Source organism: Antennarius striatus, chromosome 6 (assembly GCF_040054535.1).
Source record: "Antennarius striatus isolate MH-2024 chromosome 6, ASM4005453v1, whole genome shotgun sequence".
Classification (NCBI taxonomy): Eukaryota; Metazoa; Chordata; class Actinopteri; order Lophiiformes; family Antennariidae; genus Antennarius; species Antennarius striatus.
In genome coordinates this window covers 22,252,925-22,269,774 of record NC_090781.1, presented here as the reverse complement: position 1 = coordinate 22,269,774, position 16,850 = coordinate 22,252,925, and the positions used below count along the sequence as shown (strand labels likewise).

General features: G+C 45.0%; 1 protein-coding gene across 4 annotated transcripts in view; it reads right to left on the bottom strand.

Annotated features, from left to right (window-relative positions):
• Positions 1-231: 231 nt before the first annotated feature.
• The window catches only part of hip1 (huntingtin interacting protein 1), a 37,250-nt gene continuing 20,631 nt past the window's right edge, over positions 232-16,850 (bottom strand). For 3 of the 4 annotated variants that reach the window (XM_068316644.1, XM_068316643.1, XM_068316645.1), the window contains 27 exons: positions 15,901-15,981; positions 14,834-14,910; positions 14,179-14,240; positions 13,074-13,214; positions 12,350-12,407; positions 12,147-12,222; positions 11,532-11,675; positions 10,978-11,075; positions 10,811-10,883; positions 10,534-10,717; positions 10,124-10,212; positions 9,872-9,988; positions 9,666-9,767; positions 8,143-8,337; positions 7,886-8,033; positions 7,711-7,797; positions 7,151-7,258; positions 6,310-6,446; positions 6,117-6,227; positions 5,856-5,914; positions 4,275-4,368; positions 3,665-3,765; positions 3,473-3,578; positions 3,252-3,375; positions 3,028-3,089; positions 2,341-2,458; positions 232-2,250 (listed from right to left, as the gene is read on the bottom strand). In XM_068316644.1, the coding sequence (XP_068172745.1) occupies positions 2,240-2,250; positions 2,341-2,458; positions 3,028-3,089; positions 3,252-3,375; positions 3,473-3,578; positions 3,665-3,765; positions 4,275-4,368; positions 5,856-5,914; positions 6,117-6,227; positions 6,310-6,446; positions 7,151-7,258; positions 7,711-7,797; positions 7,886-8,033; positions 8,143-8,337; positions 9,666-9,767; positions 9,872-9,988; positions 10,124-10,212; positions 10,534-10,717; positions 10,811-10,883; positions 10,978-11,075; positions 11,532-11,675; positions 12,147-12,222; positions 12,350-12,407; positions 13,074-13,214; positions 14,179-14,240; positions 14,834-14,910; positions 15,901-15,981 (2,763 nt within the window). In that variant the 3' untranslated portion in view covers positions 232-2,239. Of the gene's footprint in view, positions 2,251-2,340; positions 2,459-3,027; positions 3,090-3,251; positions 3,376-3,472; positions 3,579-3,664; positions 3,766-4,274; positions 4,369-5,855; positions 5,915-6,116; positions 6,228-6,309; positions 6,447-7,150; positions 7,259-7,710; positions 7,798-7,885; positions 8,034-8,142; positions 8,338-9,665; positions 9,768-9,871; positions 9,989-10,123; positions 10,213-10,533; positions 10,718-10,810; positions 10,884-10,977; positions 11,076-11,531; positions 11,676-12,146; positions 12,223-12,349; positions 12,408-13,073; positions 13,215-13,972; positions 14,159-14,178; positions 14,241-14,833; positions 14,911-15,900; positions 15,982-16,850 lie in introns of those variants that run through there. The other variant, XM_068316646.1, reaches the window with a different exon arrangement.

The following is a 16,850-nucleotide window of genomic DNA, read 5'->3' as shown; positions in this document are numbered from 1 at the left end:
ACAGATTGTTATATAAAGTGCAACGTCTCCAAAAACAATAGTGTATGAAGGGGATGAGGTGAAAAGCGTCGGGCTGTGTAAGATGAATTCTCTAAATATAGCTCTTCTAATCGTCTCAGTCTCCTCATTAATTACATTTCATGATCCCTGAACGCAGCTGCTTTTGGTTCACCAAAAGAAAAAAAAAAAAAATCACCTTCAGGCTCTTGTATTTCATAAGGACTTGAAATATTTATTTTAAAAACTGAAAAAATAAAAACAAATGCACCAACATAGTTTTAGTATATCATACAAAGACATATTTCAATGTTGCTATGTGAGTATTTGTTTCTCTTTAACTACAGTGTGAGGCAGTTTGAAAGGCTGGCTGAGCTGGTAGGACTACAGACACAGAAGAGGAGAGAGAGAGAGACAGAGAGAGAGGTTAAAAACAATAATTGGGCAGAAACAACCAAATGTCACTCGAGGTGCGTTCAATTCCACCTCAAACGCCATTAAAGTGGAGCTAGCTCAGATGTGGAGGAAGTGACAACTAAAACCCATCATTAAATACAAATGGCAGGACCTAACAGTACTCAAATAATAATTATAATACTTGTTTTTCTTTAAAAAAAAAAAAAAAATCACAGCTGGAGCAGCAGACAGATGGTGTCACGAGGGAAAATCATTTTCAAATTGTGCTTCATAAAACATTTCCTCTTTCATCTACTTCTCCCGAGTGATTTAAAATCTATTTTTTATTTAAAAAAAAAAAAAATTATTGGCAAATAAGCGTCTGTTAAATAAAACCAGTGTCACAACTTTGTAGATACACAGCAGAAGCGGGAGCATCAAACGGATGTTAAGACACAGAGAAAGACAAACGCAGGAGAATCGTCACTGCCATCATCAAACTGAAGAAATAAGGTTGGAAACAAGATGCCTCCTCATCTCAAGGCATCAACAGTCTCCTAAAAGAGTCCTCTGGCAACAAGTCAAAAGTACATCCGTCACTCTAAGTAGTAAATCCTGTTAAATAACCACCTAATATAATGACTTATATTAGCTACCAGTCGTGTTTGGCTCCGTCGCTCTGAATCCTTCATTCACCTGAAGGTGTAGCGATGCCAACACTGACGCTATTGGATGGTTTGTAGACCTGGTGATGGTTTCCAACAATAGAAGGCTTGTCGTTTCAAACACACAGCGACTCGGTCTGGAGGAGGCAAAAGAAAACTGCGGCGGAGTGATTCTGCACGATCTAGAAAAGCTGTGAATCACCTGGAGCGGCTGGATCGTGAGAGACGTCCGATAAATCCAAAAACATTTCGTGAATAAAAGGTTTCCTCGTCCAAAGTGGCGACTGCTTGATCTGCAACAATGAGGGTCTTGATTTACGTTCCTTAAACTAATAAAGTGGGGAAAGGTCATCGGCGCTTGGGCGACGATTCGCTCTTGTCGGAACCTACCCACGATGCACCGCTGCCTCTGATAAGGTAAATGTCAGTCTCAAAGCTTACAGGGTGCTGCTCTAAAACCGACTCCTTTGCTCTTTGACAGTTTTTTTTTTTACGACTGCAAGAGTTTCGAGTGCTAGAATCTTTTTAAAAGCAAAACACAAAAAAAGAGGGCGGGGGGGTCGACTCAAATTAACGCTCACAGGCCGTAACGGATGAGTAGAGGTGAAAGGCAGGAGTCCAGTGAACCGGCGCGTGAAGCGGTGTGGACTTAAGGTGATAACTCACAGTGAGAGGAAGGTGGAGACGGATAAAGGGCAGCTCGGCCTCCGCCGGCTTCACGAGCTGAAACGTAGAAGAAACGGGGGCTTTGTAAAGCGAGCGTTCGACCCGACTGAGATGGGGTTTCGGGGTTTGGGTAGAACAGTCGATACGTTTCCTGGTAGCTCGAGCGGTGCATCCTGGGATGTCTCGGCTAGAAGTTACACTAGCTGTGACTTCTCAACGGAGCGTCAAAAAACAGAATAAATACTCTGGAGGATCGGTAGTTTAGTCAGACTTTAACCACCCCCCCACCCCACCCCCCCACCAACCTTTAACCGTTATGGAAGCTTTTGGACGTGGATGGAGACGCAGGTTTAGAAAAGAAGCACCTTTTGAATTTGGCTTTGATAACAAACGAAACAGAAAAGAAAAAGAAAAAGGGGGGGGGACTGAGATGTGTGTGTTTAAAAAGAAAGAGGCAGACAGACGCTGGTCTTCTGGGGGGGGTGGAGCAGGGCGACGGGGGGAGGTGGCAGGTCTCAACCCGTGCCTGTGAAGAAGAAGAAGAGGAAATAATGAACGCCCTGATAACAGGGTTAACTTATTATTCGGGGGGGGGGGGGTCGTCCTCTGGCCTCACCCTCCTCTTCCTCCCCCCATCCCTCAGCTACTCCGGCCAGCTCGTAGTGCTTCTTCCTCAGCTCGCCGAGGCGCTCCCGCTCCTTCTGCAGACGGGTCTCCAGCTCCAGAACCAGGACCTGGGGAAGCATGAACTCCATTTACGTAATGCGTTCAAAGCAGCACCTCCATCGCCTCTCGCTGGAAATTTTAATTACTTTTGGAATAAAATAGCAGAGATTTATCGACGCTGGTTTGTTAAACATTGATTTTGAAAGTGCCGGGTGACCCCGGCCTTGACTTCTGGGTAAACCCAGGAACACACTAACAGAGTGTGCACAACAATGTCTTGATGATGCAATTAAAAAGTGATGTAGAGCCTGACTGATTGATTGGCTCTTCTTTAAAATGCATGGGATGCCTCCTCCTATGGGCTGCAGAAGAATTTAATTAGGGTGCTTTATTTACCTCCAGGGAACCAACCAATGACGCGCAGGCAACACCCTCTACTGTGTGTCCTGATTAAGGCCGGCAATACAGAAGCATAGCTTACATTCTTTATCTAATGTGGTTCTCCAGTAGATTTTGAAAAGTTTAAATAAGGCTATTGAAAAATGGATTATTAAATCACTCCTAATGCAAATTTACTTCATTTAAAATAACACAATAGTCAGTTATGCTTCGTAGCTGAATGCATTCTGCTGCTTACCTGTGCGTCCATCTCCTGCCGTTTAATCTGTGTGAGAGTCATGCTGGAGAAATCCATCGTATCTGGAAGTTAAAAAAAAACAAACGAGAGAGATAAAGTTCACTAACTTCTATCTTTGTAAACCTGGAAAATAAAATTCAGAAAGGAATATTTAAAATATTCAGGATGGACCAGCAGTCGTTCATGGAAACAATCTGACTTTGCGGCCGTCGGGATTCTCTCACCCGTCTCTTCAATTTGGGATTTCCCAGATTTGGTGGAGGCGACGACAGCGGCGGTGGCCTGTGTGACACTCCGGGACGCCTGCTGCAGACGCTGCAGGTTGCTGCTGTCTTTGTCTGCTTTCACCTGAAGGGGGGGGAGGGGGGCAGCAAACACCAAGCAATAACATTATCGTACGGTATGACTTAAAAAGGGTGCCCGACCTGCCGTCCCCCGTCCTCACCTTAGAGGCAGCCACTAGCTGCGCTGTGCTTGCAGCGATTTCATGCGAACACACCATCAACTCCTCGAACTTCCCTTTGCCCTGCACGACCAGATCAGCTGCATCTCTGGAAGGAAAGTCAGAGTCAGAGTCAGAGTCAGAGTCAACACACAGTGAGTCCTGTTTGACGGATTGACAGGGGTCGTGACTTACACCATGACCGTGGCGCCCCATCCCACCGCTTTGGAGGCTGAGATCAGGCCCTCAGTCCAGCGGGAGTTCTTGACATAGAATTCCTTCATGGAGGCTGCCCCCTGGTGGACACAGGAGGACATATTACAAACCAAAGGAAGATCCATTGTTATAATCAGCTGCACTTTCAAATAATACTGTACTTATATCCGGAACACACGAGAGAAAAAGAATGGATTTATTCAAATCCAAAGACCAAACATAAACTTAATCAATTTTTTTCTACTTTCAGAAAAACACTTTATTTTCACCGATGGAGGGATTGGAAACTAATCAGTGTTTCCACCAAGTTCTATCAGGGGACATAACATTGTAAAATAGAAAAAAAAAAAGTAGAGGCCAGAGTGTGTTTGACACTTCTTTATAATATGAGGACAGACAAGCAGTATTATGGCGCCAGACGTACTTTTCTTTGCGTGACACTAATTTTCTTTCCTGAATATGTAACTGTACACATTTATCTATTATAAATAATGTGAAATTATTAATATTTATCCATTTTAAGTGCTCAGAGTTTGAGACCTTGCATTGCGCTAATAAGGATTACGTGAAACACATCAGGGTAACGCACCCTGCCACTCTCCACGATGTCCCTTTGCAGATCTTTGGAAGACAGAATGAGCTCCTTGATCGCCTGCATCAGTTCTGTGCAAGAGGCCAAAATCCTGCAGGGGGCGACACAGAAAAGGACACGAACTGTTACCGTCTGCCTGAGGATAAAACCAATCAATTCGTTTTAACAGGAAAAAAAAACAAAAAACAACCTCATTCAGGCCATTCAAGGTTGCCTCTGCAGATAAAATGAACTCATACCAGTGGAGTCTACTCAGGCTGGCGCAAAAAAATAAATAAATAAATCACTTATTCTAGAAAGTAATGACCGAAATCACAGAATTCATTGTTTGATCGATGCACTGTTGACCTGATTTCTCAATGAGTAATCTGGAGATGCTACGGTTCATTCTTCTTTGTAATTATACCTCTAAGCTGCCACAAAAGACTGGTTGAAAAATGACTTTTTTTTAAACACTTTAATAATAAAGTTAACAGCAGAAGCAAAGCAAAAAATTTAACTGGTTGATTTGCACATAAAGAGGTTTATACACAGACTGAAAGCGAACTTGACGTCTGTCTATTTTTGGTTTGGAGGACACAAACTAATTCCTGGATCTCTTAACGGCAGAATTTAAATGAACCCATTTGTTTGAAGTCATCCTTAATACAAAAAGACCGAGGTTAGCTTCTCAGGGAAGGATGATATGAAAAGAACAAATTACAACCTGGAGAAACCATTTTTTGTTTATGTGTTCCAAAAAAACCCCCCCCAAAAGATGCACAGATTAATCAAACACGACACATTTGCTCAGAACTTCACAGTTTGAGCCGCTTTGTGACTGAACCAATGAAATTCTTCACACCTCAGTCCTCGGAGTGTGTGACTGTCTGTAAATATCATGCGACTGCGGCCTCGCTGGGAAGCATCTGCATTTCCTTTTACAGCTCGCTTTGATCGCCTCCTTTAGATCTTGAGAGACACCAGCTTACAAACTCCTTACTGAATGTCTCTAAAACCGATGAATTAGTTCCTCAAATCACATTAACTCTCAAAAAATGTAAAAAAAAAATGTAACAAGAACTCTGAGGTTTATCATGTGGGAAAGTATTTGTTTCGATTTTAAAATTGATTGTTAATCTGTTTTAAGGGATAGTTTCATCCTTTAGGTATAAAAAAAGAAAAAAAAAGAAAAAGCTGAGCAGGTGCTAAAAGGTGGCTTAAAACACTGAATTTTATTTCTGTAGCCCTTGAGTTCACTTTTAGCTTCTTTCTGTTTCACCCCTGGGAGTTCCCGTACTCTTAAGTTGCAGTTTCTTTTTTCACATCACAAACCCACCGCTGGGCAGCGGAGAGACGATGAAGCCATAGAAGGGAGAACAATTCAGCTTTAGGAAAATGTGATACTCCTTTTAAACATATTGGGCTCGATTTCATTCAAGTCCTCTAAATCTCATTTGGATGCAGGAATTTTTCAGCATTCAGTGAATTTGGGACCTAAGCAAAATGTTTTCAACTGGGAGACAGGAGACCACGCTTCAACCCCCCCACCCCACCCCACCCCGGCTCTGAAATCACAGCCCTTAATCTGCATTTTACCTCTCGTTGACCTCCATCTTGATTCCTGTATCAACTGCTCGGGACTTGTTGAGCATTTCCTGTCGGGATCCACGGAGGCCCAGAGGAGACAAAAAGACACTTTGAAGTTAATGCTGCTGTAACGTGAAACAGGGGGCAGTGTTTTCACACAGCCCGCCACAAAGTCACACACACGGATGCACACAGCGAGCACAAATACACATCTGCTGTCAGATGATCACAGCTGAACACACACACACTCACACACAGACATACACACACCTCTATCCTGGCGGCTGCTGACTCCACAGCAGCGGAAGTAGCAGCCATTTCCTGCTCCACCAGATCTCCCAGCTCCCCCTGCTGCAGCTCCAGACCCCGAGGACGCAGTTTCTGAATGAAGACACAAGAAAACGTTAACTCGTCTCCTCACAACACAGCAGACTTGAGACTGCGCGTGTGTTTCGACACGGACCTCCGCGCTGGCGAGGACGGCCTCCAGAGCCGCCTTCAGTTTGCCGTTGTCTGCTTGGGTCAGGCTGTCCCGCTGCTTCATCTGGGCCAGCAGAGCCAGAGCTTCAGCCCCGCAGGCCTTAACGCTCTCTGACAGGGCTGACAGGACAGGGGCGAGGAGGGTGTGTGAATTGTAGCCCCGAAATACAAACACGCATTTAAAAATTTTAATTTCTGTGAAAACTCAATTCAAATGCGCAAGCAGCGCTTTTCCTATCTCTTCTAGCTTCATCGAACAGCTGAAACTGCCGCTGTGATTGGAGGAAAAGGAAATGAAAAAGGAGATAACTTTTTTTTTTCCTTAAACGCTGCAGTTTATAAACGAACACGCCAACATAAAGTCGATGCGTTCTCCGTGGATTTCACAGCTACATGTCTGACTTCAGCCTGATTCAATTTGGTTATGTTCCATTGCAGTAATACGTTTGTCCAATTATTTTTGGGCGTGTTTAAACACGCTCAGTCTGCTAACATGCTACCAAGGATAATCCTATAAACATTAGTTCTGTATGTAATTTGCATCTTTCCTCCATCTGAGTACATTTTGGATGAACGACTTTTAACAGAGCCGGAGCAGAACGTTCAGGTTTATCGATTTATAAAGAATCACAACGGGTTCACCTTTATTAGAGACGGACTGACCTCACCCTGGCTAACTTCACCGTTCTCTAGCAGACTTAGCAACCAGTCGCAGCCGTGTCAGAACACGTCTGGGTCTGGGCCGACCGACTCGCCCACAGGTTTGCATCAGCAGACGAGAGAAGCCATCACTTGTATTTTCCTTGGTGCTCATGGGAGCTTACCATCAGCCTGCTCCACCGGCACCATGTGGGAGGTGGCGCTACCCTGAACGATGGTGTCGCCCACCAGGTGACCGCACTGGACGACCAATCGCACCAGCTCAGACACGGCTAGTAAGGCATAAAAAAAACACGTGTTTTTAAGGTTAGCGATCATAAATAGGATAGAAAAGAATCATTTTTTTAAATCATTTTTTATTTCATTCAGTTTGTATTTTTCATATTTCTACCTCCTGAATACATTTTCTAAACTTTTTTTTTACTGTTTCTAATAAACAAACACAAACAGTTGCATTAGCATTTTTTTAGGGACGTCAGCCGGTTAATGGTCTGTTAATTTTTTTTAATTTTATTTTTTTATACTATGTATGTTATGCAGCAGCGATCAAGTAAAGATTAGCTGCACTGGGCTGAGCAAAGAGCTTAAGTGGTAAAGCTAAACTTTAAAACTGAAATTATTAAATTAGATGGTATTAAAATCACTTTGTTTCTCCAACATTCAGAACCAATCACAGACAAGTGAATATGATGCATCCCTCACGGGGCTAAGCTAACTCTCTCACCCGCGTTGTCAACCAGGAAGGCGTCTCTGGTGGCGTGGAGTCGCTCCATGCAGTCTAAAGAGGCCTGACATCTGGACGCTAGGTAGTCTGCAGAAACAAAACGCACAGAGGACATTAACGAACGCTCCAGATCAGCTCTCTGCGGAGCAGCAGGACTAAAGCGTCCGGTTCTGACCGGCGGAGCTGGTGCAGCTGATGTGAGCCGGGTCGTCGATCTGAACCAGGGAGTCCTGGACGATCTTCTCGGCCTCCTCCACGGCTCCCTGCAGACTGGACCATCGGGCCGCCGCCAGCTGGCTCTCCAACGCCTGCTCCCTGCTCGCCTGGGGACCCGAAGAGGATGCTGATTGGACAAACCGGCTCTGACTGGTTCCCAGAAACACCAGCGTGATTCGTTTACGAGGAGATCTGTTGAGGAGAAAGATTCCTCACCTTCTCGTTGAGTTGATTCTGGAGGGCTTCCGCCGTCTTCACCCCGCTCTCCCTCTCAGCCGCCAAGGAGGTCTGCGCTTGTTCTAGCTCCTCCCCCCGGGCAGTCAGCTCCGCCTCCACCTTGGACAAAGACTGCACTAGCTCCGCCTTCTCAGACCCTAGGGCGACCAGCTGCGTGCCGAGCATCTCATTCGACTGCAAGAGGAAGAAAAAAAAAAAAAGATGGAGGGATTAAAAAAAGATTCCTGTCAACAACAGAAAGCATTTATTTTGAGGCACAATGACGGAGCAAAAGAGACGCGGTCGGGATAATATGTAGCCGTCATGACATGTCAGGACGCAGCGCTGACCTCACAATAAAAAACATTTATCCTCATTCTCTTATTAGAACGGTTTTAACTCCATTTCAGTCTGTGGAGAGCTGCACGGTCTCCACAGAGGTTGGGGAGTTTACAACATTTGGGAAGTGGTTGTGCAACTTGGCTGCGACGCAACAACGCAAATTACAGCAACAAGAATAAAGACTTTCATCAGATCCTGTTCAGTGGGAACAAGAGAAATAACACTTCTTGGATTCTGTGCATGAAATTGTTCCGGATTTAAGAAAAAAAACAACCCCCACACTTACAGCCTGAGTGCCAGCAGGTCCAGACAGAGAAGGAGAAATGTTGAGAGATGAAGCAGAAGGAGAATAGTTCAGAATATGGATGAAAACTGTACAGAGAGACGGATACTGCAGGCATATGACGAGAGCGTTAAAATGTGGGCTGTGTGTGTGTGTGTGTGTGAAAAAGACTGGAGAGAAGGAGGAGGACAGAAAGTGACAAGTTGATAAGTAGTAAATATAACGAGAAGAGTGGGAGGCAGAGACAGATGGGAGGTGTGGGGAACGATACACAACAAATATGAGGGTGGAGGGAGTCACAGGCTAATAATAGCATCAGCTCAGGTCTGACTGACGTTCATTCCGCTCGTCGCTGATGAGACTCTGAGTCTCTGCAGGTGAACCTTTTAGCACATTAACCCCAGTCTAGGAATGGAGTTATGTTTGATTCAGTCCTTTTAATCTCGCGGTGTGTGTGTGTGTGTGTGTGTGTGTGTGTGTGTGTGTGTGTGTGTGTGTGCGTAAGGCATGTGATGAAACCTGATTTCCCAATCTGTCTGCATTTTAAAACTCCAGCCGGTTTCTTCACACATTCTGTAAGCTGCCATTATCTTTGAGGTTATGTGTATCACCCACGATTTTTTATTTTTATTTTTTTTGCGTACAAAATGTTTTCTTTCCCAAAGAATTGCACCCATTGTGTTCTCATTACTGCCTTCAGAGCCCATTACGCCTCCGGTAATTGCCGAAGGGCTGCTATAAGAAACCTATTTCCCAGTTGATCAGGTTTTAATGACAACGGGAGAAGCTTTGGTGCTTCCTTGTTTTAATTGTAATTACTTTGGTGTCTCTTCACGCAAATCAGAGGGTTTTAGGGAGTAGTTTTAAGACAATCTGGTGTGAATGAGAAAAGGGTTACCTGCTGTGATGAGGCCATGGTGGTCTTCAGGGAATCCAGCTCCACCCTGCTGGACACCAGCTCCCTCTGGAGGTCCTGCATCTGGTCCAACTGGTCCCTCTCCTGAGGCACGAACGTCACGTCACCTGGTGTGTGTGTGTGTGTGTTTGTGTGTGTGTGTGTGTGTGTGTGTTTGGCAATGATGAAGACGTTTGTCTCACTCTCACCTGTCTATCTGCCACCTCCTGAGCGGCCTTCACCTTCTCCTGCATCTCTCTCCTCACCGCCTCCACTTCATCTTGTGCCGCCCGAGCCACCGTCATCTGTCGGGTCACCTCTGCATTCTGCACACACACACACACACACACACACGCACACAAACACACACAAACATATTAACATAGGACCACACAAATGCAACGAAAAAACAAAAACATAACTACAACCGATGCTCGGTTGTCCAGGCTCCTCTTCCTCACCTTCCTCAGCAGGTCTGCGTGACTCTGGACCAGCTCTGTGTATTTCTCCTTCAGTTTGGTGTAGCGCTGCTCATTGGCCTGAGCCTTTTCTGGTATAGATAAAAACAACAAAATAACCAAGAAATAAATGAAATCTGAAACTCAAAATACAGAAAACTTTTACTGGTTTATTAGGTTTATGTTTAGTTTTTCATGCGACTGCATTTCCTTTTCTCCTTACAGTAACTTAAGAGAAATTAAGTAATTATGAATCAATAAACTTTCAGAAATATTACACCAGACATCTTTATGTCAGTTTAAGTTGTAAAAAAACCTTCATTTTCTTGCACTTTGACTTTAATGAGGTCAATAGAGGAGAGCGACATCCCTCTGAATCATATTTCAGTATATTTTTTCGTGATTTTTCTCACTCTCTATCTCCGTCAGGCTCCGCTGCTCCTTCTCCGTGTCCTCCCTGACCCTCCGCAGGTCTTCCAGCTCCGCCTTCAGGAACTCGCTCTCCCCTGCGGCCTGCAGCCTCAGGTGGCTCTGCTCCGCCAGCTCCGCCTCCAGCTCGCTGACACGCCCCCTCAGCGCCTGACACAAGCGGCCGCTCTGACGAGGGACGGAGAGACGGGGAGAGAGAAATAAAGCAGGAATAGGGAGAGTCGGCGAACGGCGGATTCACGCGGCTTGGGTGATGTTTACCTCCAGTCTGAAAGACTCCAGCTCGTCTTTGAGGGCCTGGATCTCCCTGGTCAGCTGTTCAATCAGACGGTCTCTGGGGACACGGACAAAACATAACATACATCTTTGCATTCTGTGCATTCAGTCGTGTTTTTTCGCTGTGGATGTGCAAACACTGAAGTCCTTACTTGTCGTCTTTCCGCATGCCGTTCTGACTGTTGAAGTTGAAGGGGTCGATCGTCGCCGAGGTGCCAAACAGGTCGTCAAACTTGGTCTCCAACGCAGGCTTAGAGTTTGGAAGAAAGATAAAGAGAAACCTCACACGACTCATCTCCTTTGACTCACAGTTTGTGTTTTTAACACTTTTAATCCAGGTGAACCGGAGCCGGACTGTGGCTCCAAAATGTTATTAATCACCTCATTAATGTTTCATCCTTGGCCAAAATGAAACTTTCACTTCCAGCTATGTGACAGTGGATATAATTAAAACCACGACTTACAAGCCGGAATATAAACCAGATGCTGGAGGATTCTTACCATGAATATAAAAAATATTTAGGGAGTAAACGTCTACGCTAACTGTGAGCACTTTATTTCCTGTTTTGTCCACTTAAATCCATCTCGTCTTGTCCCACCAACACTAGATCCTTCTAACACGTTTGGCCTGCTGATGACAACAAAGTAAACAGGAAATGTTTGTCAGTCTCGTTCCGTTCAGAGACGTTTCTCTTCGGCTACTCACCGGCAGGACGGGGACGTCCGTGTCCACCAGGTCATCCGTCTCCACTACGTGTTCCGACTCCGGGGATGACGACTCGGCGGGGATGACGACCACGGGGCTGATGTGCTCCGACAGAGCCGACGCCCGCAGGAAGTTAGGAGGGTTCTGCGAAGATAACAAAACACACAGTTTAAAATTGAAGTGATTTAAATCTGAGCTGCTAAGTTATCTGAATATTCACAAAAGCAACGACAATAATGTGAAGGGCTTGTGTCACGTCACGTTGATAATGGATATGAGTTTCCGTATGTCATTTCCGTATCAGTCATTAGCGCTTCTTCCATTAGCACCATTTTCTCACTAAACTCATGCATTTTTATGTATAACAAAGGAATAATCCTGTATGATCAGTGGGACATAAATCTGCCACACCTTACGTGTTTTATCATGACCAAACTCTCCCTGCACATAAATGAACGTCTAAGGCAGATTAGAGCTCAGAGGTTAGTATAAAAGTAATGAAAACAGTATGAAAAGAGGTGGTTCTGAATGAATGAACCACCTGCTAGACACAAAACACCCTCATAGGTGAACTTGGAGGTCAGTTGTGGTTAAGATTCGACCAGGTGTCCTCACCTCAGGCAGCTGTGGGATCTGAATCAGCCTCTTGAAATACTGCAAGTTGCTGGAGCGATAGAACAGACTCTTTAACCTTAAAAGGAGAGAGAGAACAGAAAAACGTGGAACATTAGAAAATTGAATTCAACATGCTCGGTCCTCGGGGTCACTCCCCATCCGTGACGCTGGGGAGCAGCTGGGGTTCCGTCTGGGTGACATACTTCTTAAACTGTTCCTGGAAGCGATCTCTGTGGCCCTGCAGAGTGTCGGCTGGAAGGCCTGCCGGCAAACACAACACAACACACACACACACACACACACATGTCAGAAGTCACACATCAAAACTCTTCCAATAAATTCTCTCTATATATGATGATTTATAATGAATCAAAGGTTGTAGGTCACAACAACACCAAAACAGTCTGTTATGAAACTGTTGTTTGGATCAACTCAGATAACCTCGAATGAATGAAGGGAATCAATAGTCAGTTTATAAGTAGAGCACAACAAAGCCAGGTGATTGAACACATCCACTAGTATCAAAGCACCAAAGAATGAATGTAAAACAACTTAAAATAATTACTTCGGTTTGTGTGAACTTGCGATTTGTTGTTTTATGATCTGTTGTGACCATAAAGAAACCATCTCTAACACAAAGGTGACATATTTGGGAATTAAAGTTCAAATGGAGCAGAATGTATCGGGGTCCAAACTAAGCTTGTGATTGAATCCCATAAACTTGTGTCTCCCTGGACGGTACGTGATACACCTCAGGTTCAAATGAGCAGAATGAGTTTGTGCAGCTAAGACAGACGACTACGACAGCGGCATGTGAATTATGACAAGAGGTGGCATTTCAAACTTTGCTGCCAAACAAACGCAGCCATCTCTACCCGGCCTGGAGCAGCCCGACCGGCGGCGGCGGCGGCGGCGAGCGTCACTTACAGGAGTGAAGCTTAAACAGCAGCTTGACGGTGTAGTCGTACAGGTGGCTGCAGTCCAGGATGACTTGGATGAGGGGGGCGAGGCGGCACTGGCCCGCCGCCGTCACCGACACTGACCGAGACATGTCCAGAGAGCTGAACACTGGGGGTGGGGTGGGGGGGTGGGGAGGAAGGAGAGGGGGAAACGATCAATGAACGGATCCGCCAGATCGATATTTAAATGAGGCATGAGGCATTGTTTTCTAACGAAATCAAGACACACACACACACAAACACACACACACACACACACACACACACACACACACACACACACACACACACACACACACACACACACACTTCCTCATTAAAAAGAAGCTATTAAAAGGCTTTAAAGTGGAGCAGAAACCTGAACACTAACAGGATTGTCTTCATCATTAGACCCTCCCCCCCCTTTTATCCCCCCCCCACCCAAAAGCCAAGCCGTGAGACTGCAGAGGCGTGGTTTCCTGCACAGCTAAAACACACACACTCACACACACACACACACACACACACACACACACACACACACACACACACACACTCACACCTCAAGCTCGGCCCTTTCACCCCTGGATCACGCCACGCTTTTAAAAAACACCCGACCAATGAACGGCGGTGAGGTGACACAGACTGTAACGTGGGAAAAAAATAAAACCAAACTAACGATTAGACGTGATTTTAGCACATCTCTAGTTTCATCTGGAGGGAGTAGGAGGTGCAGAGGAGGAGATAACACGCGTAGAGAAACACGGCTGTAATTTCCCGCTGCTCATTCACGAACAGATTTTCCAGTATTCCTCCTGAGCTCACATCTCAGCTGTCTATTTTTAGTGGCGTCCATACTTTAACAGACATTAGGCTGGGATGACTCACCCAGACAACAACGGGGGCTCGAGTGCAGCACGTTATCGTTAGCGGTGATGTGGCTGAGGAGGAGGAGGAGGAGGAGGAGGAGCTGTGTTGACACTGCAGTTATGATCATCTATTTCTACCGGTCAGACAGCGTCTTCCTGTCTGTTTCCGCGCGAGCGTCATCATTCTGTGTTTGTGTCCCTGCTGAGCCAATCAGAACGGCTTACCTCCCAAGAAGAGGTTGAGCTCGCACTCCAGGTAGTCGAACATCTCGACGGTCAGCTGGAAGCTGGGGATGGAGGGGATTCAGAAAGAAGAAAGATTTAGAACCCCTGATGCAAACAATACAACCCTCCATTTCCTCATTTATGTTTCACAAGATTTTGAACTAACTAGTTTTTGAACTAACTAACTAACTAGCCCACTAGGTTTTAAGCATACTAGGCTCTAAACTAACTAGGTTGGGAACAAACTAGGTTTTGAACTACAGTAATTAGATTTTGAATTATTATTTAACATAAACAGTGTATATATGTTAATATTTAGTTATTATTTATGTTTATTGTTTATGTTACCACTCTTTATCTTTACACTGTTATGTTTGCACTTTTACACCAATACTGCTTTATGTGCTTTCAATTGCCCATATGGGACAAATAAAGTTTTTTTTGAATTTGAATCTACCTTTTTGCTAAGGATTTGTTAATTATTAAGACATCAAGAATAACCTCGGATGAAAAGATAAAAGTAGACTAAATATCCTGGAAAATAAAACTCAAGCTCGTTCAAGTCTGGATCCTCGGGTCGCCACGGGAACGGAGGTCCTGCTCGCAATACGCCACAGCGCTGATAACAAGCAAAGCGGCAACGCCACACACTCACAAGTTGTTAACGTCGTTCTCTCCCGCCTCGTCCAGCTGGCGGTTTGACATCTGCAGGTTGCCGGGGAATCTGGGGTTCTGGGAGCGAAGAGGAGGAAGAAAAAGAGGAAGATTTGAAGTCGGACAAGGAGCTCGGCTGTCCTGACGTCTGCCTCAGATGAACACAAAATCATTTTCAGGCAGGATTAACAGGCGGATAATTAAACCGATTTAAAAAATGAAGATGTTTTTCCAGACTGGGTGGCCGCTATGCTTACATTTACTCAAATACTAAACTGCAGATTTGAGACACTTTTGTTCCACATGAGTATCATAATATTTAACTGACATTCAGTATTCCCTTGCATTGGAGCATCTTTATCTCGCAGCACAACAGCAGGGATCATTTGAGTTTGCTCAAGATGATATTAAAATTGTTTAACTGGAGTAGGTTTATTAAAAGATCTATTACCTGCCTGCTACGCTGGGATTAATAAAAAAACCTGAACTAAAATCTTAATTACTAACAAATAAAAATTACCCAGGCAGATCAACTTAAATAAAAGACTTTGTCTTGATCTGATCGTCGATTAACTGACCTAAATCTGGCGCGTGATGACAGCTTTTACATTCAGTCCTCTTTGAGCTCAACATTTATTTTAGATGCTGCTTGAGGCTAAAGCGTCAGCTTTCATGCAAACAGCAAACAAGCAACACATTTAGCAGAAAGGTAGCATAAAACTTGATTAGGGGCTCGAGTGTCACGTTACTCCTTTGATTTTTTTTTTCGAGTTACATCCTGGCGACAGGAGTGGACCCTTGGGTCACAATGATCCAACATCCAACCACATCTTCCTGTGATATCATCATCGAGGCTGCCTTTTGGGTCCCCGCGCAGCTCTGCTGCAATGACTCATAAAACGGCTGCATTACAGATAGTCAAGAGGCCATTAGTGTAAAAGCCAGAATTTTCTATGAAGCCCTCCACCCCTCCGCTGAGACACGCCGGCTCTAAAAGGAGAGTCTGAGACAAAGATAATGAGCAGAAAAGGAGACCGGGGCTCGCTTTTATAGGCCAGGCCGACTCACTTTGATGTGAAACTCCATTTTGGTGATGAGCAGTTTGAGGTAGATGCTGCAGAGCTTCCCGTAGCCTTCGCTTAGGTGACCCTGGGGTGGGCGGGAGAGGGAGTGAGAGAGAGACAAAGAGGGAATAAGAGGGACATCATCAAAAAAATAGCGTTCTTGTTCTTAGTGGACCGGCTTGTTAGAAAACCCTCAGGGAGCAAATGGTTTCGTCTTTGCAGGAAATTTGTTGCGGCAATTTGGCTGAAGGCGGTGTGACATGAAAGTGAACACAAGGTCTGTCTCATATTTCAGGGCTTAAATCAGCAGCAAAGAAAAAACAAAACCCCAACGACTTTTAGATGAAAACACTGAACCTCACATGACTTTTTGGAGCAGGTTCGGATCATTTTGTCGGAAACTAAACGGAGAAGAGAAGCAATTTGAGCCAATTGCTTCTCACTTCCTTTTTTTTTTTTTCCTTCTTGCGACCTGGGTGAGAGGCTGGTGATGACACAGCAGGAAGTAGAGGCCACCCCCGGTCACAGGGACAGAACTTCCTGTATCCTCCTGTCCAGCGACGTCAGCAACACGCTAACAGTAAACCCAGGAAAACAGAGATCTGCGATCTTTCCATCGGCATGTTGGAAGCCAAACCTATAGGATAGTGAATGTACAGCATCCCATAATAATGTGGCTACGTCAGCGTTATGTAGTCGGTTATTGACAGACTTCCTACGCCCTGACTGATCACCCGCAACGACCCGGAAACAGGGTCGATGCATCCGTCAGGGTTCTGACCTGAGGAGGAGGAGGACGACTGCTGGGGGATGGGCTGATTACTGATCGTTCAATACCTTGTGTACTTTATGATGTCATCAATCTTTCTGATTAATTCCATATAACCTTGTACCGGTGTCGAAACAACTTGACACAAACGAACTAACAGGGACGTCTAAACGTCTGAAGCTTCG